The sequence below is a fragment of the Tinamus guttatus genome, unplaced genomic scaffold, assembly GCF_059628265.1.
Source record: "Tinamus guttatus ecotype Peru unplaced genomic scaffold, ASM5962826v1 Tinamus_guttatus_pri_ptg000240l, whole genome shotgun sequence".
Taxonomy (NCBI): domain Eukaryota; kingdom Metazoa; phylum Chordata; class Aves; order Tinamiformes; family Tinamidae; genus Tinamus; species Tinamus guttatus.
In genome coordinates this window covers 12,154,823-12,180,545 of record NW_028288774.1, presented here as the reverse complement: position 1 = coordinate 12,180,545, position 25,723 = coordinate 12,154,823, and the positions used below count along the sequence as shown (strand labels likewise).

The 25,723-nt window shown below is 49.7% G+C and overlaps 2 protein-coding genes across 5 annotated transcripts in view; both read left to right on the top strand.

Annotated features, from left to right (window-relative positions):
* LIN7C (lin-7 cell polarity scaffold C) overlaps positions 1-6,625 on the top strand; it is a 127,235-nt gene extending 120,610 nt beyond the window's left edge. Inside the window, exons 2-6 of one of the 4 annotated variants that reach the window (XM_088525877.1) lie at positions 1,265-1,383; positions 2,301-2,372; positions 2,669-2,878; positions 4,278-4,437; positions 6,222-6,625. In XM_088525877.1, coding sequence (XP_088382003.1) covers positions 1,265-1,383; positions 2,301-2,372; positions 2,669-2,878; positions 4,278-4,433 — 557 coding nt within the window. In that variant the 3' untranslated portion in view covers positions 4,434-4,437; positions 6,222-6,625. Of the gene's footprint in view, positions 1-1,264; positions 1,384-2,187; positions 2,373-2,668; positions 2,879-4,277; positions 4,519-5,010; positions 5,099-6,221 lie in introns of those variants that run through there. The other 3 variants (XM_088525878.1, XM_088525876.1, XM_088525879.1) reach the window with 3 other exon arrangements.
* A 4,616-nt stretch (positions 6,626-11,241) lies between these two features.
* The window catches only part of LGR4 (leucine rich repeat containing G protein-coupled receptor 4), a 33,071-nt gene continuing 18,589 nt past the window's right edge, over positions 11,242-25,723 (top strand). The window contains exons 1-2 of the mRNA XM_088525871.1: positions 11,242-11,484; positions 18,943-19,014. Of these exons, the coding sequence (XP_088381997.1) occupies positions 11,297-11,484; positions 18,943-19,014 (260 nt within the window). The 5' untranslated portion in view covers positions 11,242-11,296. The remainder of the gene's footprint in view (positions 11,485-18,942; positions 19,015-25,723) is intronic.

Sequence of the window (25,723 nt, the reverse complement as noted above, 5' to 3'; positions counted from 1 at the left end):
TTTGGCGTAAGGCTTGAGGATGTTAGGAGAAGCTAGACTCCTTTCTCTGAGTGGAGGGATTACGTAGGATTTTCCTGAATTTACGGCATAAAAGATCAATAAGTGATGGTGACTAGAATCTGCTGAGTTTCAGAATTTGTGGCTATCCTGTGTCTTCCTTGCTGACCCAATGGCATCAAGCATATCTGCGTTCACATGGGGAATGGTTGCCTAAAGGTTAGCTATGGAAGAAGCTACTGCAAGCTACTGTTCCACTTGACATTCAAGGACGTATGGGATTCAGAATCCTCACTATTGCAACACTTGGAAAGTAAAAGTGAGATAAAAAATATGTGGCATTTCATTTTTATAGGTTCCAAGAAGATGTCGCAGTATTTGACCTGTTCGGTGCCCATCTTGACTTGATTGGACTGGAATCAGTTCAGTTTCACAGGAGAGGAGAAAAAAAAAAGCATTTATAAGGAATATGGATGGTTCTTGTTTAAGAACAAATTTCTAGGAACTAGAAAAAAATAGTTTTGGTTCTGAATTCTAGACTACAGAATTCTCAACCAAGTATATCAAAAGGAGTTGGATTCTTTTCTGAGCACTTCGAAAAATCGGTCATGTCCATCGCTCGTGTCGCAGAGTGCCATCCTTTTAAGGTGCTGATAATGTTCAAGTAGCAAGAGGAAATAAAAAAGTTTATTAACGAGCAAATGAGCTTTAATCCAACTTCTGTGATTCCAACTGGCGTATTTGGCATCTAGTTAATATAGGTGTAGGCTCCTGTTGCCTCAGTAGGCCAGATAATGTTCAGCCCTTTTATAGGGAGAGCCCTGGGTGTATTTTGTTGAACTAGTTTTCGAATAAAAAGGGAATGTGAGCGTATGTAAGGTATTTTATGTGGTTGGAACAGGATTGTATCAGTGCAGCAGGTAATTTGTGAAGTAAGCTACACAAGGGTGTTGATAGCGTGTATGATGTATCAGGAAACATTTCAGCCTTATTTAAACTTAAAATTAGATTGTATCTTCCAAAATAGGTATAGCAATGGTGCTTCTGGGTGTTTTAGAACTTCAGACTGTAGTGTTTGACTAGAAAAGGTAATTTAAAAGTAAGATGGCTTATTGTGGTGTTTTGTAGGTACATACTTGCATGGAAGAAATGAACCTTTAGTGTATTAAGGATGTTACGTGCGATATGCACAAGCATGTATAGGGACTCTTTTAGTTTGAAACAAAATAACCATTCCTCTTTTTTTTTCCTTTCTTTTTCTTGGCAGATATCTGCAGAGCAATTGAGTTGCTGGAGAAATTGCAGAGGAGTGGAGAAGTGCCACCGCAGAAACTACAGGCTCTGCAAAGGGTCCTTCAGAGTGAGTTCTGTAATGCTGTAAGGGAGGTAAGTTCACTTCAAGGTACCTGGAGTTAAAAACAAATCATTACAGTTTCTTGTTTGTTTTTGGTTTAGTTTTTTTTTTTTTTTTCCCTCTTTGCATGCAATATAATAATCTGGTTTTGTTCTTATTTAAAACTGAACTTAACTTGTAAAGCTTAATAGAATGTGACATATTAAAAAGGTCAAAAGAAAACAAATGGGCATGACATGTCAGGTGTATTAAATAATGAATAAGAAAGAAATTGCTTTTTTATGTTATTTTTAGAGTCTGCCCTTATTAGCAGCTTGCACACTGTTGCGCTGATGGCAAGTAAGAAGGGAAGAAGTATGAATTGCCTCTGCGTTTTTAACAATGTTCTCAGGAATGGGCAGCACGGTAGCTGTGCGCCTTCTCATCTTCATCCTAGCTGCTCTTGCAGAGACTCTGGGTGATGGCTCATGCCCTGCAATGGTTTTGGCCTCTGATTCCACCTCAGGTGCTAACAGGAATGTTTGGCTGTCTGTATGTAGACGTGTTTAATGTTTGCCTCCTATCAAAGAGTAAACGTTTATTGCCTGGAAACCCAAGTGACTGCAGGTGGGCGCGAGTCGGCTCGCGGCGCCAGCACCTCTGCAGCGTTGGTGTCCTTGCTGCCCCTCTGTTTTCATGCCGGATTTCCCTCAGATGCTTGGTCAGCTGCAGCAGTCGAAGGAACAATGTATGGGCTGTATACTGAGCAATAAAGCCCCAGAGAGAGCTGTTTCATTTAGGTATGGTGGTTGTCACTTGATGCCCCTTGTAGTGGATCGGGAGTATTTTGCTTTTAGTAGGGGTCTAGGCTTTTTATGTTACCTGTTTAAGTTGAAACTGTTAGATTGTGATATGATCTAAGCAGAAGATGTCTGTTTTTCCTCATGCTTATACTGTTTTGTCTCTAAAGGTGTATGAACACGTTTATGAAACAGTGGACATCAGCAGTAGCCCAGAAGTTAGAGCTAATGCAACAGCAAAGGTAAAAGTTATGACATGAGAAAACGCTGTGTTCATTACCCTTCCTCTTGTTTCTGAAGTAACAAAATGCAGAAGGACTTGATCTAGTTGTCTGGTAAAATGCTGCAGTGTAATGCGTCATTACCAGGTATAACAAAACCTGTTATTTTTAAAGACTTCTGTTTTAACTTTATTCTTGCATTTTTATTTTGTTAGTCTCATTTGCCTAAAGTAATTTGAAATAGGGTATTTTTTGCTGTCTCTAGCCAAGGTTCTATATTCAATTTCTTATAAACATGAAAAACTTGTTTCTTGCAGGCCACTGTAGCTGCATTTGCTGCCAGCGAGGGCCATTCCCATCCCAGAGTGGTCGAACTGCCCAAAACCGAGGAAGGTCTTGGATTCAACATCATGGGAGGCAAAGAGCAGAATTCCCCCATCTACATCTCCCGGATCATCCCAGGCGGCATCGCTGACCGGCACGGAGGCCTGAAGCGGGGGGACCAGCTGCTTTCCGTGAACGGAGTGGTAGGAATTGGCTCTCCCTTTGCGTGGCAGTAACTGCTGCTTTCCACAGGAGGGCACACGGGGAATACGGACGCAGCCGGCTCGAGGTCTTTTACTCTGGGCAAAACTGTTGCTTTTTATCTCTATTTTTTTCCCTCCTCGCTTGTAAGAACAGCCTTAGGTTTCCACAGAGTTGTGTGTTGTAAGAATTCTTTTGAATAAGAATGCTGCAGTTGTCCGTGAGAAGCAGGAGAGTGCAATTTAGGTGACTATTTCAGATTCTGAGAGGTTGTATAAATCCAGTCAAAACACCGCTTTGAAATAGCGTTAAAATGCCCTTGTGGCTTCTTTCATCCAAGCTGGATGCAGATTTTAATATACATTTCTGCAGCTTCTGAGGTAGTTAGTAAATTATGCTGTGTTGCTGTAGTGTGACCTGGGGTTCTTTGATATCCCAATAAAAATGCAGCTGCGCAGTGAAAGCTGTGCAAAGTCACAACCACAGGGTAGCGTTGTTTTTAGCTCTGTGATGGTTCCACTTCAGTTTTTCAAAAACTGAAAAATTTTAGTTCATTTTAAGGAGTATGTTGTAAGTGCTGCTGTGAAATTTTATTTTTAATAAGGAATCAAAGGCTTTTGAATAAATAATTAGAGGCTGTAGCTGACCTTTGGTTTAAGACAGCTGTTTGTCACATACAAATAAATAGCGCTCCAACTTCAGGTGTTCTTTTCAGAAGCTCTTATTGTCTGTTAGCATAAGATTGATGTTCTCCACATCCAGAAAACCAATTTTATTTTAAAACTGAGGGTTAACCCAAGTCCTGTGCTCTTTGGAGCAAGATTTTTAGCATGCCAACCACATGCTTGTTGGGTGTTACCTGCTAGCACCAACAGGTGACGTACCCGGCTTGGGACTGTGACCAGGTCTGTCCACCTTTTCCAGGAGATGCAGGAGACATCAAGGCCAACGTGATGCAACTGTCCTTAGCCTTGCCTGGGTGTTGCTTTGGAATGAATCAAGGGGCAAATTGAAGATGACCGTTGAATTTAAAATTCACGATGAAAGCAGAAAAGTAATAAGTGTTCTGAAGTCACTGGTTCTTAAGTGTAATTGTTTTTTAGACATCTAGTCTCATATTCTCCTTATTTTACTTACTGTGTGAAAACATAATCTAATAATTCAGCATAAGGCTCATCCCAAAGATTTGCACTACTCTCATTACTGCCTTTTTTAGTCAGTTTAGTATTTTTTTTTTTTAGTCAGTATACTTGTTGTCACCTCTTCCTTAGTGATTTGCTGAATATAGGGACATACTTTAATGTTAGACTATATATAAGCTTTACAAGAAGAAAAAGTGAGCTTTGTTTTTAGTATGTATATCCTTTACTAATATGATGCTTAATGGTTTATCCTGTGCAGAGCGTTGAAGGTGAACACCATGAAAAAGCAGTAGAACTGCTGAAGGCTGCTCAAGGGAAGGTCAAGCTAGTTGTACGATACACACCGAAGGTTCTGGAAGAAATGGAGTCAAGATTTGAAAAAATGAGATCAGCAAAACGCAGGCAGCAAAACTAACTTCGTATGTAATAACTTAAAGAGGAAAACACATCCTGGTTACATTTTGTAGTTTGCTTTGTGACTCAGTTGATCTGCCTGGGATACAAAAAAGACTGCTCTTCTCAGAACTGCAGAGTTGTTGAGGTTGGAAGGGACCTCTGGAGATGGTCTGGTCCAAGTCCCTGCTCCAGGGAGGGTCAGCTAGAGCAGGCTGCTCAGGGCTGGTTTAGGTCAGGTCTGTTTGAGCAACCTGCTCCAGTGTTCAGCCACCCTCCCCGTAAAACACAAGTTCTTCATGTTTAAGCTTGGTTTCCTCTATTCCAGTTGGTATCTACTGCCTTGTGTCCTTTCAGTAGGTACCACAAGACTCTGGCTCCTTCTTCTCTCTGCCCTTCCATAAAATATTGACTCGCAGAGCCTGCTCTTCTCCAGGCTGGACCGCAGCTGCTTTCAGAGCCTCTCCTCGTGTGCCAGACACTCCAGTTGCTGGCCCATGGTCAGGGTGCTCACTAGGACCCCCGTCCTTCCCTGCAAAGTTGCTCTGCAGCCAGTCAGCCCCCGGCCTTCACTAGTGCCCAGGGCTTTTCTTCCCCAGGGTCAGGGCTTTGTGCTTCTCTTTGAACCTCATGAGGTTCTTCAGCCTGTCCTGAAGAGAGAGGGTCCCTCTGAGTGACATCCCAGTCACCCTTCCCACTTTAGTGTCATCTACAAACTTGTCACCTGCTCTGCCCCCTCCTGCAGATCACTAGTGAAGATGCTGGGCACTGTTGGCCCCAGTATCGAGCCCTGGGGCACGTCACTAGTGAGTGGCACTTGGCTGGACTTCCTGGTCGTAACCCTTTAAACCTGGCAGTTCAGCCTCTTTCAAATGCTTTGTTTTCACTTTCCATGTGATTTTCACCATTTAAAAATGTGTCCTTTCACATTGGCCTAAGAATTCCTGAAAAAAGTATGTATGTTGGCAGTGAGTTGATTTTTATAAATCTTTTTCAAGTCAAAACCTTTAAGCATGAAATGAACTTGCAGTTTTTTTTTCCAAGACATTTAATAAGAGAGTTTTCTACAGCTGGCACCCTTTTCTTTACTCTCCTTTTGGCATTATTGAAAATTTAATCCACAGGTTTTTTTGCTAAACGGTTTTGGAAGCAAACATTATGTAGCAGGATTTTAGCACTTTTCTTAGAATGTGTTGTATATCAACTGCAAAAGCCTAATCGTGATCTACTGTGTAGCTGATAATGATACTAGATTTTGTAATTTTTGGTAAGTACATTATTTTTACACTTCTGCTAAATCATAACTCGTTACTCTGGAAATTTTATTACCTCACCTGTAAATACTTTACAATTGATGTTCATTTATAATGACTTTGTAATATCTGCCATTTACAAATTTGCAACAATCATTCCTGTAATTTATATTATTTTGTACTAATTTTGAAGCAGTTAAGGGAAAAATATAATTGTGATTGTAGTTCTGGATTGACTCTCCAAATGTATTTTTGTATTGAGGAAAAAAAAACAAAATATGTCAATGCAGTGCAAAAGAATTCCAGATGTTTCCCCAACTTTGCTGTTTTTAAAAAACACATTAATTTTAATTGTCATAACTCTGTTGTGCTTTCAGTATGTTAAGTTGTATTCTTCCCTTGAAGGGTGACTCAAGTTGGTACTTAAATGACTGTTTTATTCATAAGAGTAATAATTTCTAACATATGTGGTATGTAGAGGTACTCTGACGTTGGAACTTGCCTGGGATTTGTCACTGCTCTGCTCCTGATTTGGAGGGCTCTTGTTTTTCCTGCAGATGTAGCAGCATCTACGTGCACATGCAGCTTGATGCGGGGCGATGCTGTGAAGAGCGAGGGCATCTCCAAATCTAAGCAGTTCGTGTCCCACCCGTGTTCCGTGGAAGCAGTGCTGCTGCATGCCATCCTGAAGGAACTGTTTCTCTGGAAAATGGGACACTTCTGGGAATCTACCAGGTTTGGGGCTGTACTTGTAGTTTAAACAAAACGAAAGTCACCTTTTGGTGTAGATAGAGAATCAAGTTGCTTGTCTACCAGGTGTGACTTGCAAGGCAGCTATGACTGCATCCTAATGACTGTTATTAAGTTGATTCTTAGAGGCTTGTGCTGAAAAGTGCAGCTCTTACTACATGGTTAATCTCTCATCCCTCGGAGCGCAGCACTATGATGCAGCCCAAGTTTAATTCAGCAAAGCAATCGGACAGGATCGTTGCAGACAAGCAGTTGCTTTCTGCATGTTTGTAAGCATGGTGAGCCTGCTTACAAAGAGGGTGGGATTTTTCAAGATGCTCATAATCTGCAAATGCGATAGAGCTGTTTATCAGCTCAGCGACGTCGAGCACTGAATTGCATGGTTGGGAATCTGTCAGAGGCCTCTGCCAGAAGGCTTCGTGTTACTGATGGGACCATGTTGTTGAATTGTATATTTTTATGAAGTTTGAGGTATTGAGACCAAAATCACTAGTTAGACCAATCATGGGTGTGTTTTAATTTAATTGTAAGATAGTAGAGATTTGTTTGAGAGAGAGAGAAATATATATATATTAAAGAAATGTATGGGTACAAGATAGAAATATGTGTTTTAAGACCTGTATCCCTTATGCTACTGATGGAGAGTGATGTTTTTTGTTACTGAAAGGAAATATTTAATTTACTGCTAAATGCAGTGGCCTTCTCATTCTGAAATGTAGCATTTGGATACAGTTCGTCTGTCAGCTACTACAAAATGTGGGGAGCTCTGCCTGGATGGAAAGCTGTTGTACGCGTAGGATTTCACAAAAAGCTTCTAGATAGTTACAACAAATACTCCCAATAAAGAGAGAGCTCATTAAAAGTCCTATTTAATGCTCTGAAAAACCTTGTAATGTTAAGGAAATGATGGGTGAAAATGTCTTGGTCTGTTCCAAGAAACTCAACATCTTTTTTTACTACTGAGCAGTGCCTGTACTGTTTTAATACGCAGTCCCTCCACACTTGATGTACTGAGTATGTGAACAAGTTAGAGGTGTCATTTTTGCAGAAAGCCTCTGCATCTGTTGCTGCTGTGAGGGATCTCTGGGTTTTATCAACAGGGAAATAAAAGCTGAATTTCACACGCGTTGTTTGTGCTTTTGTTCCCCTCATTTTCCTTTCCTAAATATTCTCTTTCAGGCAGCTGTCATGGGGTGCCCCTAATCTCTAGGGCATAGCTGAACATTATCAGTGAATGTGGCTGTGCAAAGAGGGTAATATCAAGTCTAGTTCTTATTTTGCTCTCAGCGCTTGCAGATGTTTCTTTTTCTTTTGCTGTATCTTGCAACCAGTTGGAGATACTTCACAGCATTCTGATTTTCTCTTTGTATCCTCAATATCCCAAATCCTCCTGCATTTTTGGGACCTCCTAGGTCTCTGCTGCATGAGCTGCTGCATGTATATTTTTCTAGGTTGGTATTATGTTTTAATTGTTTAAAACAGGTGTCTCGATGAGATGTTGAATTTCTTTAACTCGGCTTGTCAACTCCTCAGGAAAATGCCTGTTCTGAAGTTAAGAACTGAGATGAAGCCAGGAGAAATGCTTGAGTTCTGAACCCAATTTTTTTTGAGCAAACACATAAGGTTATCAAATGTAAGTAGGCTAGACTGTGAATTGAAAACACATGCAAAGAATTTGTATGAATATTTGTTTTTTATTTAATGGCTGAGAGCATGTGAGCTGGAAAAGCAAGCACACTTAAAATTTGATTTTAAAATGAAATTATTTTTGATTTGGCTTATTGGATATTTGTATCCATGTTTCTAAATACAGTTCATAGAGAAATTGTGAATTTTGATACAATGCTTATTGAAGAAATAAAAATCAAAGGCCCATTGAAGTTAATGTCATAAACAGACCATCAAACTGTTATTTAGGTCTTTTTAATTTGCAATTACAGATTTTGATTTTTGTTAACAGTTTTAAAAAAATGTGTGATGGAATGTGCCTTATTTCCAGCTTAAGATTTCAACTTTGATCTGGCAGTCAAGATGCAGACTGCAGCTGGAAGAGAGAGTTGCCAGAGCCTGGATCTTGTCTTAAACATGTATGGACTGAGCAAATCCAAACTCATTTAGGAACTGAGGAGCTGAAGCAGCCTTAATGGTTTCACTGCATTGCTGTGTTCTTTCATTCTGATCACTTACTGCAAAAACTGAGCCTGCGTTTGATGCTACAGACAGTTTTCATCCTAATTTTAAAACAAAAGCAGGGTCTTCCTGGAGGACGCAAGTCTGTGTGCAAGTCTCAAAAGGTAAGTGAAGGCACCTGTGTGGGGGCCTCATCTCATCGCAGCTCAGCTGCTCCCTTGCCTGGGCAGCACACAGGGGTTGTGTGAATAAAATCGAATGGGCTGTGGAGCCGGGGCAGCTGGTGGCACCTGAGGAGCTCGCGGGCCTCTCGCCTGCCTCAGGTGTGAGGAGGCCGAAGGTGGTGATTTATGGTGGTGCATGGATGGCAGCAGCGCCTGCAAGTCCCTGTTTTGAGTGGGGACCCCATTGTATTCCGCCCTGTACAAATTGTACAAATTCAGAACAAATAGTCTGGCTCCAGAGAGGCTCGATCCACTCCTAATAAATCATGTATTTAGCAACTGCTATTGTTAGTAAGGTAAGAACTTAAATAGAAGCATAAATGACACAAGACTTTTCTTGCACAGTTTTCCGTGTGATTTCATCCCAGGCCAAGGTGTTTTTTTTTTTTTTTTTTTTTTTTTTTTTTTTTTTCCCCTCCTCCGAGGAGCACAGAAGTCAGTTTGCCCCCCACCTTGGGCTGATGATTTGGGGGACAAACCCCCAGTCTGGTGTTCGTGGTGCAACCTGCAGCTATCAGAGCTGCTGCTGGCAGCAGACGTGTCCCACGGCTGCTTGCTGGTGAGGAGCAGGGTGTTTATTCAAGCGAAATAGCAAGAATAACTCTAATTAGGCAAGCAGAGTGCAGCTAATTAAGTGAGAAATGCAGAGGATAAAGGACTGCGGTCGCTTATGAAGAGCGGCATTTGGGTGGTCTTGGGCGTCTTGGTGCTCTGCTAAGCACCGCTGAACCCGCTTGCTGCTAGGTCTGAAATGTCCCCTGCAGCCTGTGCGTTAGTTTCTGCGTCACGTCTGGTGTTTTGGGCATTAGGAGGTGCTGACATGCAGTTCGGGTGGTGTCGGTGCGGTGACCGGCAGATACCCATCCAGAGAGCCACATGTTCCGTGGCCTCCAGGATGGATATCATAAAAATCCTCCCGTAACTGGTTGACTGCTGGCGAACAAGCTGATCTCCAAAGTGGAGAATCTCTGATGGCTCCTGAGGAGGAAAAGGAGCTATTTGTCTGGATCTCTGCTCTGCAGCATATCCCCCGCCTGCAAATATTGGAGCCAAGCTTTGGGTTAATTTCTACTTGGCTAAGGCTCCTGGTTGGCAGGAAAAAAAAAAATAACAACCTGTCACCTGTGATTTAGAAGCAAGGAGGTTTTGGTGACAAACAATAGCTCTGTGGTGTTGTTCACCACTGGGTTCGCTTTGCAGGCGCAGTTATTTTGGCATGGACCTCCTGTTGCAGAACAAAGCTTCAACTTCACTGCCTTGCAAGCCAGAAGGCAATTGTAGGAAATGTGTTATGGGTGAGCAAAAATAAAAATGGGGATAAAAATTTGGCAGCAAGGATAAAATGGACCCTATATGAGTAGTGTGCATTTATGCCCCAGCCTCTGAAGGCAACTGGCTGCTACCGGCCTGACTGATGAGCTTGATGATAAATCTTAATCATTTAGCAGCCGAGTCCTTCCCTGCCTGCCCCGCAAGACACTAAGGTGCAAACTACTAAAAACGAAGCTGGGATTAAGCAGCTACCCCTGGTAATAGGGAATTTGCTGAGGCCAGGTGAGTCAGGTGCCTTGTGACTTTCTGAAGAACCGGAGGAGAAGGTGGCTCTCGGAGTTGAGTTTTGGGGCTGCAGGTGCAATGGGAAGGGGTCTGCTGGTAGCTCTTGGGGTCACCTCAGAGCAGGGGCCAAAACAAGTTATTTGAACTGTAGTGCACGTGTTGTATGTGCTAAAAATAAATGATCTGGCATGTCAGCACTGTGCTAAGGAGAGAGCACGGCAGGGACTGTTCCTTTATGGCTCCGTGTATCTTTCCATGTGTATTTTCTTCCGCAATATTATCAAGCATTAGGGTTATTTTATGATGATGATGCGCTCTACCTCCGATTTTTTTTTTCGGGATAAAGATCCTAGTACTATTTTATTTACTGTCACAGGGGGAGGTTCAACAGTGATTTTGCCAGTTTGCTTAGCATCGCGTGCACCTTACGAGGACAATTTCACTGAAACTAAACCTACTCCTTTCCGTATTTTTCTCCTTTCAGGGTAGGTTGTAAGCAGGATTTAATGGTAGCCGATGCTGAAAAGGCGGGGGTTTGTCCACAGGAGACGGGGATTGAGCTCCCCACCCCCGCGCTGCCGCGTGGGACGCGCCTCGCCGTCCCGCTCCCCTCACGGACACGTTCCCCGCGGCCGCCCCAGGCTGCCCCGCGCGCTGCAGGCGCCGGGGGCGGGGCCGCGGAGACCCCGCCCCTCGTTTTGCATATTCCCGAGCGCCCCGCCAATGGCGGCGCCGGGGCGGTGGCGCTATTAGCATGTGCGGGGCGGGGCGCCCATGGCGGCGGGGGCCGCGCGGTACCTGCCATGAGCGGCGCGGAGCGGGCGGCGGGCGGGCCGGGCCGCGCCGCGCGGGGCTGAGCCCCCCCCGTCACTCGTATACATTTATATACATTCTTTTTTTAAATTTAAATTTTTAGTTATTATTATTTTTCTCAATTCGCCTCCCGCCGCCCGCCCGCCCGGGCTGCGGCGATGCGGTGCGCGGCGCTGCTCGGCCTCGTCGCCTGGGGCCTGTGCGGCGCGGCCGGGCCCGGCGGCGGCGGCGCCTCCCCGCCGCCCTGCCCGTCCTCCTGCAGCTGCGACGGCGACCGCGGCGTGGACTGCTCGGGCCGCGGCCTCGCGGCGCTGCCGCCGGGGCTCAGCGCCTTCACGCACGCACTGTGAGTCCGGGGCCGGCGCGGCGGGGGCCGGGGGGGCGGCGCGGCCGGTTCCTCCAACCCCCCGTTTCTTCCCGCAAGGGTAGCGCTGGTGGCGGAGGGTAGACCTGGTGGCCGGGGGTAGACCTGGTGGCCATGTCCCCCCCCCCACGGGTGCCCTGCAGCCACCCGCTCGCTTTGGGGCCAAACCGCGGGGTTTCGGGTCCGCGGGCCCCAGCAGGGCTCTCCGTGTCGGTGCTTTCCGCCCGGTCGTCGTCGGCGCCGCGGCAGGTAGAGCCGCAGCCCGTTGGCTCCTGGTGTTCCCGGGCCTTCTCAGTCCTGCTCTTGGGGACCTCTCTGCTTTGCTTTGCCTTATCCGTGTGGGCTCCTGCGGCGTCTCCGAAACCTCCCTGGCCTTAGGGGGACCTCACCGTGTCCTTAGATATTTTTATGCCTTTTTTTCCCCCCATTTTTACGTTGCTGCTTTGCAGCAGGTCTGGTGTGTGGCGGCTCTGCCTCTTCCCGGCCTCCTCGCCTGCTCTCCTACCCCCAGCGCAGCCCGTAGCACCATTTTGTCAGGTATTTGGCATTTATTTCTGTGCTCTGGGTTCCCCGTTGCCAGCAACGTGCCCTTTCCAGCTAAGTGCTTGCTGAGCAGGGCTCGCGGTGCGACTGGGAAATGCTAAGGGAAGGCTGCAGCGAGGGGAAAAAGTAGGAGGCTTTAGGTGCGCGCCGGAGTCAATAATTACCTCTTGCAGCCCTTGGGAGGAATCCACGAGCGTCTGCGCGCTCAGCGCGGAAAGTGTGGGAGCCGCAACGCAAGGAGCGGGAGGCAGAAGGCAGCCGGAGAAGCCGCCGCCGCCAGGGCCTCTGTTTGTTTTGCATTCGACGCCCGAGCCGGCAATTTTTGCAGAGCACAAGCTCGTATTTACCCGGAGAAAATTACCAGGCTGGGTCTCGCGAGGGTTGTGCACCCGGCTCCCGCTCCGGCCTCGTCCTCCTCCTTCCCATCGCGCCGTCCTGGTGGGAATCGCGCCGGGTTGGGGGCTCCAGGGGGTTTGCGAGTGGATGGGGCCAGATTCCTCCTCCTGCCCCATTTGCAGGGAGCCTCATGGGCAAAGGTGGCTTTGGGGCTTCTGCACGGGTGAAATGACTTGGAAAATGAAAATTACTTCATTGTTATTATTTTAACGCCTCTATTTATTATAGGGAAATCATATTTTTGTTCGGTGGGCTGTTCCATCATACGGCATATTTGGGGTTGAGTTATACTTTTAAGTTCCTTAAACTTTGAAAATTAATTCTAATTAAAAGAGCAGGTTGTTCAGTGTTTCTTGGTCATTTAACTCGATGTCCTCTCGCAGGAATGGTGGCCTTGGTGGAAGGATATCAGTAAAATAGGTTCCTTATTGAGCTTCCTGCTTTTTGCAGTTCTCCTTGATGAAGGCCCGTGTGTAAACCCACCTGAAAAGTACCGAGCAGATAAGGCAATACATCTTTAACTGCTTCAGAAAGAAGGCGCTCTCATTTCTGAAATGACAGCAATTTTAAACATAGCTACATGTTTCTTAGTGTGCTGTGAAATAGCTTACAGCATGGGAGACCCGCTGCTGAAATATGGTGGCTAACGTGTCAGTATTTTCTTCTCCAAATTTAGTATTGATAATTACCCATTTAATTAGGTTGTTTTCTCAGCTTGTTACCTGCTAGTAGGTCAGACAGTGGCTCGTGATTTTGACAGCAGAACCTCAAGGTTTTGACACAGCAAAGGTAATTAAAGTAGTTCTTGAGCCCGATTTTATTTTCTTAATTAACTTTTGACCCAAAGTTCAAAAAAAAAACGTTAAAACCAATTCATTCTTCAGGGCTAGCAGAATCGTTATGGGACTTGAGGGCTGTGTCGCTGTCTCAAGCACAATTGCCTGGCTCCTGCAAGTCCTGCTTCAGTTATGCGGAAGGTGCTGCCCTTGGGAAGGAAGAAAACTTCTCTCTTGTTTGTTTGTTTATTTCCCTGTTTATTTATTCCCCTTCTGATGGCCGGGGCTGATGTTTAATCCTCAGGAGGGAGGGAAGCGGCCGCCAAGGCTTCTCTCTGCCGGCCCGTGAAAATGCCGGCTCTTATTCTCTGTGCGCGCCCAAGGCCTCTGTGTTCCTCCCCTCTCCTCTCCCCCAGGCCGTGCTGGCGGGGTGCTGAGTCTTGCACAGCCTTCTTGTCCTTTTTTGTTTGTTTTTCACCCAAAATATGGGGGAAAATGGCCGTGGCTCGCGAGGAGTGCGCAATTCGGGAGGAATGCAGGGGAGGCCCCGACCTGCCCGCCTCGGCCCCCGCCTTGTGCAACGCCGCGCACCGGCTGCTCATTCCTATGTATTTATTCCGTGTGTGTTTGGGAGCTTCCCCTTCTGGGCATCCACCTAGCTGCACTCGAGTCCCTGGCCCCGGCACGAGGCCATGGACACAGGCAGCACATGGGATATCTTGTGGAACCGGGGTGGAAAATGTGCCGGGGGTTCCCTGCTTCCGTGCTCCTTAACGGAGGTCTGCGAAGCTCCTGCCTTTTGGCACCTTTTTCCCCTGTTGCTGTTGCTCTTAGCACTTGCTTTAAAAATAAAACATAAATAAACCCTATGTGCCAGTGTTGACCAAACTGTTAATATTTTACAGAACTAGTGGAAGTCTTGCTGGGTGTAGAGGAAACTCATGCCTTTCCCAAGGGCAAACCTGCCGGCTCTGGGCTGTTTAGTGGAGATGCTACCTTTCTTGAATATCCAGGGCAAGGAATCAGTTATTTTGAATGGACTTTGTTGCTCAAAACCCCCTTTAAAAATGCTTTGAGTGAGGGCATCTCCTGCTCTTGGCTAATTCGATGCCACAAGGACCATAGGGTCCGTGTCGACTTTGCTGTCGTAATTTGGGTGTCGTGGAACGGAACCGAGGAGGTAACGCAGAAATCAGGAAAGGGGAATGGTGAAGACCGCCGCCAACAGAGCAGGTCATTTCTGTGCTGAAATCCTTTCAAGTCTTTGCTGGCTGCGGGCGGTCTGGGCCCTGCTTCGTGTCTGGTCACCAATTCTGAATAAACACACAAATATTGGTGATAAGTAGGTGCAGCCTCTTCCAATTCGGAGCGGATGTGGCCTGCTGGTCTCCCCCCAACACGTGCTGTTCTGGCCCTGCTCTCTTTAGCTTTCCCCACGCGAGTGCCGTCGCCTTCTTGCAGTGCATCGCTCAGGTGAAGGGAGGCAGGAGGACGCGGCTCCGGGATCGCGGACGTCCCTCTCGGGCGTCCCCGTCCCATCCCTGCTGCTTGTGTTGGAGCGGGGCTGATCCCACGTACGTGACCCGGCTCGACGAGCCGCGATCCCGGCCGTGGCCGCGGGTCCCGCGGTTCCTGCAGGGCCGTGCAGCGCCCGGCTCGCCGCCTCGCTTGGGACCGCCGGGCGATGGAAATCTACGTGGGAAATCCGGAATGGTGTGAAACTGAGGGGATATTTCACCTTCTCGGGGAAATCAGTAGTGATTCCTGCTCCTTTGGCCTTGCTGACGTGCGATGGCAAGCGGTGCCGCCCCATTTCTCGCTGGAGTGGGGCTCCTTTGAAGATCTCAGCGGCTTTCAGGGAAAGCTCTTGGAAAAAGCTTCTTTCCTTCTTCCCGACCGCAACCCCCCGTTGCCGTTCTCCCACTTCCCGGGCGTTTTGTCGGCGCTGGGCGCTCGAGCCGTGGGGATGTCCCCGCCACAAGCGGCCCCGTGCCTGGAGGATTCCCACGCCGGGGCCTCTCGGCGCCTTCCCCTCGTGCCGGCGGTGCCGTTTCGGGTCGGAACGCCCCCGCGCTCCGGAGTTTGCGGATCCACGGAAGCGGCGCGGGCCGCCCTGAGCCCCCTCCCGCCGCCGCCGCGGCTCAAATCGGAGAAAACAGGCTCAAATCGGAGAAAACAGGCGTGTAATGCCCTGCTGAAGGGCGCCCGCGGGGGCGCTTTGTGCCCGCCCTAATTAAGGGCTTTGGGAGGCTAAACACAAGGGGAGAGAAAGCGCCGCGGCCTCCTCGTCACCGCAGCCCCTCGGCGGCGGCCTGGGGCGCAGTCTGTCCCCGTGGGGACCTCAATGGCACTTTTGTTCCTGCTCAGCGGAGGCGAAGGAAGCCAATTATTGGCTCTCTTTTCCACGGGGCAGCTGCGGAGGGGCTTCCCGCTCGGGAAGGCTGTTGGCTTCGGCGGGGTTGCAGGGTGGTTCCGCGTATTCAGGGCTGCCCGTGGCTGTCGGAGGCGCTGGAAAGCGCCTGGGCTTCGTGGCTGGCGCCTCGGTGCTTGTAGCAGGTGCTTTGAGGGGGCCTGTCTGCGTCGCTCCCCAAAATGCCCGCTAAAACTGCAGTTTGTAGCAGCGCCACGACAAGAAAAGCCGCGTCACGTGGCTTTATGTTGCCTTTTTGCTGCGACTTTGGAGGGTGGGAGCCAAGCGAGGTCATTCCTTGGGCCGTCCCTTCGTGCCCAAGGAGGAGGGTTTGTGCTTCAGGTTGGATTCCCTAGAGGAAAAGAACCCGTCTGCAGAACAGGGCGCCTGTAGTCGGTGCCTTCCTACCCATGGGCATTGACATGGACACATTCCCACTGGAAGCTTGGGAAAACTTTAATCCTCCAAACGCCTTAAACCGGGAATTACGCTCCCGTTGGACTGCTATGCAGTAACTGGTGACCAAAAAGCTCTCAAAACCTCTGCTTTACAAAACAATCTTGCTCCTGCTTGGCCGGCTGCTTGAAAATGCCTTGAAAATTGCTGCATGAAAGCGTGTTTGGCCCTATAAAGGCCGGGGTAGGGGCTGCCATGAAATGCGCTCTGACAGGGCAAAGCGGCGTCGTGCGCGTCTCGTTTTCCCACAGCACAAAGATAATTGTCACCCTGTATTGCAATGAAAGCCCTTTGGCCAGAAATACGTTTTAGTTCCATCCAAGCTATATGGAAGTCGGGGCGGGGGGGGAAGGAATTCTTAAATGCGAAACTATTGTGCATGTGTTTGGAGAGTGATTGAAATGTTTACGTTTTGTGTCCCGGCGTAGCTGCTTGTGCTCAGATGCTTTCCTTTTTTTTTCTCCTTCCTCTCTCTGCAGTCTTCTAAAACTGCAGGGCTTGCAGAGGCTTTGGAGGCTCGGGTTGCTGTCTAAACACTGGGTGGGACAGACTGGGAGCCCAAAATAAGCGAGAAGAAAACGCATCAAATTCCACAGAGCTCCCAAGGCCAGCGCTGTGACGGAACTGGATTTGTGGCCCTTCACCTTCCCTCGTTGCAATGGGATGAAAAGACGTCAGGGAGGGGGTTATATAGAGTATGTATGTGTGCATAGCGATAGCGTTGCTTTTCCATCAGCGTGGATGGATGGATGGATGGATTTGCTCTGTCAGACAGTGCAAAAAGCACCAGTATTATTGCTCCAAGAGGTGGTGTCCTTGGGGTGCAGAGGGCGAGCCGAGCACTTTCCCGGCCCCTCGGGTTTTAGAGGAGCGCCCTGCGCTGCCTCCTGGAAGCGCGCGCGGAGGGAAGGTCGTCTCGGAGCCGCCGCGCTCCCCGGCGCTGCTGCTGCTTCCTTCTGTTGACACGGCTGCAAACAGCCATCAGCTCTATTGACTTTGAATATGACAAAGAGCCTTCGGTGCGGCTCACGGGGGGATTTCGTGGTGCCTCCACGGAAGGTGGAGCTGCGGGCTCTGCTCCGGCTACGCGTTGGCATCGTCGTCGTCAACTTGGGAGCCTTTGCCCGGCGCTGCCCCAGCTTGGGTTTGCCAGGCCCTGCTCGCTCGGCCTATGAGCAAAGCAAAAGGCAAAAAGAGGGGGGGAAAGGGGGGCTTTGCAACTGCCTGGTGAAACCCTTTCCAAGCGCCTCGCTGCCTTGGCCTGATGCTCCTTGGCCTCCTGTCGGTGGTCCCACCGCCTGCCTGCGCCGTGCGCTGGGGTTTTGCTGCGTGCCCGGGGTCCTCGAGGTGCCTCCGTGCGCAGACTCGGGGCCCCGGGGCAGCGGGGGGCCTGGCGTGGCGCCGAGTTGGGTTCCAGTGACCTGATTTACGCAACGTGGGGTGCAAAGCAGCAGCAGCTCCAGCTTTTCCTCCTCGCGCTGGAGCTGGATGGAGGTTACCACCCGGGGGATTTTACGTAAGATTAAGACCTTTTACCTAATGTCTCCCGTACAAGTATGTAGGAGGGCTATATTCAAATATAGATAACTCTGCCTAAATCGTTTTGCAAGTGTTATAATTAAATAACGCGGTGGCAGAGGGCCCAGACCGTGGAAAAGACAGAGCGGAGCCTGCAGTATTACCTGCTATTATCTATCAGCAAACAGGTCGAGCTGGATCGCGGGGAGGATTCGCCCGGGTTGAAAGGTGCCCTGTTGAAACACGATCCGCTCTCCCGGAGCAAACACTCCCGTCTCCCTCCCCTCCTCCCGGAGCCCGGGATGTCCCTCTGCTTGCAGAGTGGCCCTGGCTGTCCCGGGATGTCCCTCGGTTTGCAGAGTGGCCCCGGCTGTGTCCTTGCCTGCCCGTTAGTCCCTGTGGCTCTTTAGCTCTCATTCCGTGCGTCTATCCCGGGCCGCATTATTTTGGTGCTTTCTCCCTAGTTTCCCTCCGCAGGAAGCGTGCGTTTCCCCCGTGTTGTGCCCTGCTTTTGTGGCTGCAGCTCGTGTTCTTTCTTCCTGAACTCGGAGATGGTTGCAAAGACCAGGCTGGGCCTGTGCAAGAAGCCGCCTCCGAGTCCTAAATGCAGTTTCCCTGAAAAATAGGTATCAGCAGCATCTGTGGGCTTGGGCGATGCTTGTCCTGACCGAGGCAGTCTGCGCAGTGTCCAAACGCTCCTGGTCTGCTCCTCGCCAGGAAGTTCTGTGCTGATTTTCCATCCCAGCTGGAATTATGTGGCGCTTGGATGTCAACCATACTATATATGTGTGTGTGTGTGTGTGTGTGTATATATATATATATATATATATATATATATATATATAGCCCTTATTTCGCTTAGGGTCGCGTGAGGTGTTGCTGCAAACGAGGCCTCTGGGGCTGCAGCAGCTTCAAGGCTGTGGCTCTTTGGGTGTTTTGGTGGACGTTTTCTCTTGCATCTCCCGTCGCAGCACGCGGGTGGTCGCAGTCTTTATTTATCGTTCCTGTTCGCAGTGGTTTTTGTGCGTGTTCAGGCTGCGTGGATGTGCAGCTCGGTGCAGACGAGCTGCTGAGCCTCTTCCCAGCACGCGTGGCGCTGCGGCTGGGCTGGCGTTTCTCGTGTTCACCAGCATCTCCAAACATTTTGTTTCAGCTCTTCGCCGTGTCGGCCTTTTGTGCGGCTGGATCTCCCGTGCTGGGGAAATTCAGCTTGCAAGTGGGAAACGCTGCTGCTGTTGGATGCAACAATGCTCTTTCTATCACCCTACCATCTGAGTAGGCTTTCTTTGTGAAAATCCATCCTCTCTTCACGCTGACGTGCCTTTATTTCTTCTCTTGCAGTGATATCAGCATGAACAACATCACGAGGCTTCCGGAGGACGCGTTCAAGAACTTCCCTTACTTGGAAGAGCTGTAAGTATTCCCCTCAAATGAAGCTTTTGCTAGCAATGGCAGCAATAGGTGTACAGGGAAATGGGTGGGGAAATAATGCCAAGCTATGAAAAGCAATTACACCTGCTAAAAAGGGAGGAAAGTCCTGTGTGTGTTTGGAAACCGGAACGGCGAATGCAGCTCGCGAGGGGCTTCGTTCTGTGATCGTTTTGGTCATGACTGCAGGGGTGACACAGACTAATGCCCAGAGGCAACACGGAGGTGTGCGGGTGCCGTCGTTTCCGATGGAGCTGCGGGAGGAGAGCTGTTGCACCACTTCCATAAGATACACGTGGTTTGGCTCACGGAGCAGCGTGCCCCATGCCCTGGAAGGGGGGCCGCACGTGCAGGGGCTGCGTCAGGCACGGGGCGTTTTGTTCGTCCCTTCCCCTGCAGAGGTTCCCTCTTGTCCTTGGGTTTTTTTGTCAGGTTTTCAGAGTCTGTCAGTCTGAGAGTGTTCTCCCCCTGCTTAGGATCTTGGTGTCTCTCATATCCTGGTATATCCTGGCTGCTGTTACTTCTACTCCTAAATATCTCCATTTTCACTGTCTTTTAAGCAGTTCTGGCTCAGGCCAGTACCTCCGTGAAAGGCAGATGGATTTATTTGTTTATGCCGGTGGGATGTGTGTGCAGAACCCTCCTGCACGCCGAGCAGGCTCTGGTCCCTTCTCGTTCCTGTGGTCTCAGGCTCTTCTTAAAGGCACAGCAGAGTTTGGAATATCTCATGAGGACTCGCCAGGATTTCAGGCTGTGCACGTGTGGCGGGGACACAGTTTACGGCATGGCGTGAGGAGCCTATAACGTTAAAAATAAAACGTTGGGGCTGGAGAGGGTTAGTTGGTGCAGGGTTGGTTTTGACCAGCGCTCCCTTTGTGCTTTATATGTGCTAAGGTATTTCTGCATTTTATTTTCTCAAGTTCTAGTCCAGATCTTCCTCCCAAGCTCCTCAGTAGTTTCCATCCCCCCTGTTTAAAAACCAAACAAGTCTCTTCTCCCCCATCCCACCCCCAGCTTCACCTGACTGTGGGAGCCTTGTGTTTTTCCCAGCAGTAATTAAGCAATAAAGCCTGATGGCGGGTGCATGTGTTGTGCAACTTCCATAAACCCTGGGGTGGGTCGGGAGAGGAAGGACAGAGCCTTCAGCCCCGAGCCTTGCGCCAGCTGCCCGGGACCGTTTGCTGCGTGGGCCTCGTTGTCCCCCAGCACTGAGTTCACAAAAGTGCCAAGCTCGCAATGGCATCTGAGCGCCCAGAAGCCTCAAATCGTTGCTAATGTGCTTGTTTGATAAGTCTAAGCAGCTTCTGAAAAAAAAAAAAATTGCAATAAAATCGATGTGCTGGGTGATAGCCCATTACTTCTGCAGGGTTCCACAGGGAGCTGGCAGAGCCAACCCAAGCCCACTCTGATTTCTCTGCTTCGGTCCACGTTCTTCTGTAGGGGTTGTGCCAGGCTAGAGTAAATATGAAACTAAAGTAAATATGGACAAAAGCGGGGTGGTGGCCGCCTCCGAGCAGGGCACGTTTCTGCTGGGCTCTACTGCTTTGCCGTGGGGCAGGGAACAGAGCTTTTCTGGGCTTTACTTTGCCTGGCTGTTAACAGAATGAAACAAATGGCCATACTTCCCTTTGGACAAGTACCGTTTTCCCTCTCCACTCGAGGATAATTTTTCAAAACCTCTTCCTGGATTGTTTTTATAGTGGAACGGATTCAAATGCTGACTACCGGGCCCTAGCAAAGTTGCTTTTCCAGCACAGGGACCTGGGTGTGCAGCTTCGTGCCAAAGGAAAAAGAAGACAGCGCTCAAGCTAAGCGGCGCTGAAGCCTGCGTTAGGAGTAATTTTTCCATCTCGAGCTTTTCCCAAGAATGAAATGCCTACAGCAAAGGAGAGGTCCCGCAAGCTGCCGGGAATGCCGTGAGCCCCACGAGGCCGGCACCAGGCCTGGTTTAGCTGTGCCAGCCCACCCGGCGGATCCGGGAGCGCCGGCCGTCGGGAAGCGCAGCTGGAGGCCGGGTGCGAGAGGCCTCCCGAGTCACCGAAAACGGCCCCGTTTCGGTGGCGGGTTCCCGCGTGGAGCATCGAATTGGCGGGTGTCATCGGAGCGTGGGTGCCTCCAGGTGCCTGAACGTCAGGAGCCGGGAAAACCGAGGGATTGCGGCTGGCGTGCAGGGCCTGTGGGCTCGGCCGTGTGCTGCGCGTGGCCCCGCTCGCAACCCCGCTGCTGCGGGGTGCACTTATCATATTTCTGCAGGACTCTTGCACTATTTATAAATGTTATAAAAATTCTCCATCTCCGTGTAACTGATACCCAGCTGGAAGTAATTTGCAAGCGATTGAAGCAGCAATGGCCGGAGTCAGCGAGGAGGAGACCACCAAGGCTCTTGCCACAGAAGTTAATGAAGTGTATTCTCCAGAAAATGCTAACATAAATACGCTGCAGCCCTGAACTTGATATGGAAACTAGAAATCCTTGAAGAATTTGGCTGCAGTTTTCTAACCACACCTTCAAGTATATATAGAAGAGGGAAATATAGTTAGATAATGTAGTGTTTTTAGAAAGCAGAAACCAGCTTCCAGTGTGAATTTTGAACTAGAAGAGCCGGCCTGTGTTAAGGTTTTGATACTTCTGTAAACTGTTTTAGTTGCTGTTAATATCTAAGGCCTTCTGAGGTAGTCGGCACGGCAAATGTGTCGGGAAGCAGCTGTGTCCGTGCAGGGAGTTGGGTAGCAGTGCAAGGAGGGTAGTGGCCACGGAAGGCACCAGGAGCAGCTCTGTTTTGCCTCCTTGCAGCTCTCTGCTGCTGCTCTGGTTTGGTCCCGTGTTCATGCACCGCGTGAAGCAGTCCCTGTGCTCAGGGCTCTCCCTTGGTGAGACACAGACTCCTCTCTGGGTGAAGCTCAAGGTGTGGGATGTTGGGAGCGCTCACATCTCCTCCCTGCGAGCCAGAGACATGGAAAGCAGCCCCAGTTCTTCAGGGCAAGACAGCGTGGCGCAGACTTTGCGGGATCCATACCCGTGCTGCTGAAAAGGCTGACCGAGCATCGCTTCCCCTGTGCGACCTAAACGCTCCCATCCCAGCTTTTAATTGGCAAAGTGTATTTTGAGAGCATGAGGATTAATTAGAATCCATGCAGGCAGTGGGAAAAGGAGGTGTTTTCGCCGGAAGGTTGGAATCAGGAGGTGTCTGCAAGGGAAAGGCTGGCGTTCCTGTCCCTCTCGCCCGCAGCTGAGGATGACCACCTGGCTGACAGGCTGCAGCTGCTGCTCCCGTAGTGTCTCTGTGTGTGATTTAGCTGCTCCTCTTCCTTCTAATTTTTGCAGCAGCCCTGAGCTGCCTCATCCCCCAGGCTGGAGGGAGGCCGCCCTGCTGCTTTATTCCTCTGTTTGGTGAATGAGACGTGTCTTGGAGCCAGGCCAAAGCCACCGGGGCTCCGCTCGCTTCCCCTGGGATGTGGCATCTCACCGGGCTCCGAGGCGTCCGGTGGGAAGTGGGTTGTGTTCCTTAACCTTCAGGCTTCCAGGCTGTCTAGAAGTGTCTGCAAGGTGGAGTGGGAATGTCGGCAAGGTGTGCGCAATTCCTCTCCCTTTAGGAACATAAGCAGTCTTCAATTTGGAGCGGGAAGGTAGGGAGAGCAAGGGCGGATCTTCACGCGAAAAGCTGTCGCGGTAACCTTGACCTTGACCATCCCTTGCGGGTCCCTGGTGAAGGGTGCCCGGTTTGCAAATACCGGGTGTTCCCGCTGCGCTGGAAGCCCCGGGCGCCCCCCTGCCGGCTCCGGCTCCCGGGATCGCCGGGATCGCAGCTCCCGTTGCCGCAGCGGCCGTGCAGGGGCCGAGCGCGGCGGGCAGGCACGCGGCGCGGGCCGCACGTGCGTTAGCAGCGCCGCGCGGCCCGGCCTGTCGCAGCTTGCGCCTCCCGGTCGAGTCGAGACAGAGCCCTGGGCAAAGACTCCCAGGTAGAATCAACCACAGTCAGCTAAGATATTTTTAAACATCACCTACTTGGGCTGCGCTGGATGCTAAGCGGTGTTTAGAAAACACGTTGGCCGACTTGCGTGTAATTAATGTTTTCTTATCTGCGGGAGTCCCGAATCGGTTGGGTTCTGGGTGAGTTTCGAGCCTGCTGTTTTCAGAATAATGTTTCTGCAGCTTGCGAAGTTCTCCCTGTGCTGCACAGTCGTGGTTTTTTCCCGGTAGAGGGGGAAAACTGTGAGCAGGTCGAGTAAATTCCATTATTTTGGGAGGCGAGGAAGTTCCTCGGCAGGGCTTGTTTCTGCACGTTGCTTCTGAAACTTGGCACGGTCCTCGGTTAGGATCCCAAGACCTGCCTGGTGCTTCCGTGCGCTTGGGAAGAGGGAGCTGGAGCTTTCCCTTCTCGCGGCACTGAGCGTTGCTTTCACGCGGGAGCCCCTTGAGCCGAACGGCCCCGAGGTCGAACGCCGCCTTTTCCAACAGACCCTGTGCCTGGAAAGCCACTAAATGCAGGGCAGGAGAGGCTTTATGGACGGACCAGTGCGACCTGGAGGATTTGCTATCTCAGCAGCTCTTCTTTCCATCTTCCCATGCCTAATTGTGAAGGCCTTGCAGGATCTTGGGAGCCTTCTAAGCACCCAAGCCAGCGGGCAGCACGCTGGACCACGAGGGCGTAGCTTGGTCTCCCTGCTCCCTGTTTGTGGAGTGTCTTTATAGAAGGGAAATTCTGTAGAAATTCATGTAGAAAAGTATTTAAGCTTATCTGTCACAGTGAGGAATATGGAATAGGTGCTTTGGGTGGCTCCTTCTCTGCCTCGCGAGGTGGAACCCGTAGTAATTGCTACTTTTTGCAGTGAGAAATGAGAGGGAAGCAGAAGTCAGAGAGGGAGGCGCTAGGTCTGTGTGCGTGGACTCACCCAAGTGCTCTGAGAAACCCGTCAAGGATGGGTCTGCTTAGGCTATAGTAAAGCTAAGGAAAGTTCCCGCCACAAAGCAGAGACCCTTTGGGGGAAGATGGTGCATTTTGCAGAGAGCTTTGTGCTTTGGAGGCAGGAGAAATGAGAGGTACTTACTACAACAGCTCAGCACGAGCAGCTCAGATATTTTGCCTGCAAATGTCTGTAGCTTGTGTGTAAATCTTCAAAGCATCATGAGTAAGTATTGACATATTGCTACAGATCTATAGTGTTTATCAGTTGTCCAAGAGAAACGTGTGTGAAATTCCCATCTCCAGACTCTGAGTATCTTAAATGGAAAGCAGAGATGAAAGTGTTGTCTGGTGGGTCAATCCATAGGGGACCGTGGAAGGTTCAGCCGTGACTAGGTTTTGAGCAGGACTCTTGGGTCTTACCAAAAAACGGTTAGAAATAAAAATAGTCAATAAGATAATTCCTTCTGGCGCCGAAGGACTGTATCCCTTGCCAGGACTTGAATTTTCAGGGAACTTAGGGTACAGTTGGTACATGGAAAGAGCACATTGACTCATACGCATTCATGAAGTAAATTCTTAACAAGCCTAAAGTGACTAATGCCTTGTTATCAGGGACAAGGCTGACAGCCAGGGCTAGACTCGTCACAAACACTGCCGAGACTCCCTGCAAAACCCCGTGTGAGAGGTGTGGAAATTCTCACAAGGACACGGGGAGACCTGGTTCTGTGCTCACGTGTCCTGAGGTTCCCCGCTACCTGGGATGAGACCAGGAGGGGTTTCCACGAAGTTTGGGTTGCACCCTGTGAGAAATGAGTGTTGCTTTCAATTGCCACGGGCAAAAATGTGTCCCTGGGACCTGCTGCCCGTTTCTGCAGTCACCCCGCTGGTCAACTTGGCCACATGCAGCAAGGTTGCAAAACCTTCAATTTCCCAAATAAAAGCTGGTTGCAAGCTACCTCCTGCTGCCTTTGGAAAAGTTTCAGGGCAAGAGGCTATCCTTGGGAACCAGGTATTGTGGAAGAGAGTCCTCACGCGGTGTGGGTCCTGCTTTTTGTAAGGGCAACCAGTTGGCCTTTAGACCTGGAGGTTGTACTACTTGCAAACACAAGCAGAGCACCCCTTCCAATGCTCGGGAATTCTCAGGACATTCATTGTCCACCTGGGACACGGGTATCTCCCGAGGTTAGGCCGCTCCCGGTGTTTTGGGACGCACCATGGGAGCCAGCGCGAGCTCCCCTTGCAGGGGTTCAGCACACGTGGCTGGTGGGATCCCGGGGGGGATTCCTGCTTCCTGGAAGGCTGCCAGGCTCGGGAGAGGCGGAAATGGAGCGGGTTGCAGATGCGCCGTCGGCTGCCTGCAAAAGGCTGGAGAAAGATCCCAGCATCAGCTCGCGCCGGAGCGTGGAGTAACGCGCTGCTGTAGCCTCAGTGAAATTTCCCTGGATTTCAGGCTTTCTATTTTGGGGTTTTGAGCTCCGTTTTAATGAGCATGTGTTCTGCAGATCCCTGGCAAGAGGCTGCTGCCGCGAGCCAGCGCGTTTCATCAGGACTGCCTTTGTTTGACAGGGAGCTTTTTAGGAAATTATTAAAAGGAAGGCCAGGAAACCCTGCAATCCCCCCGCTTTCCTAAATAAGGAAATAGAGACGTGACAAAATGAGTTTTGGGGGGATTTTAGTTGCCATCTGGACCATTTCATCCTTATTAATAAAAAAAAAAAAAAAGAAGTATTTGAAAAGTCATGTGAGAGCTCCAAAATCTGGGGCTCGATTGCTGATGGAAGAGTTCCA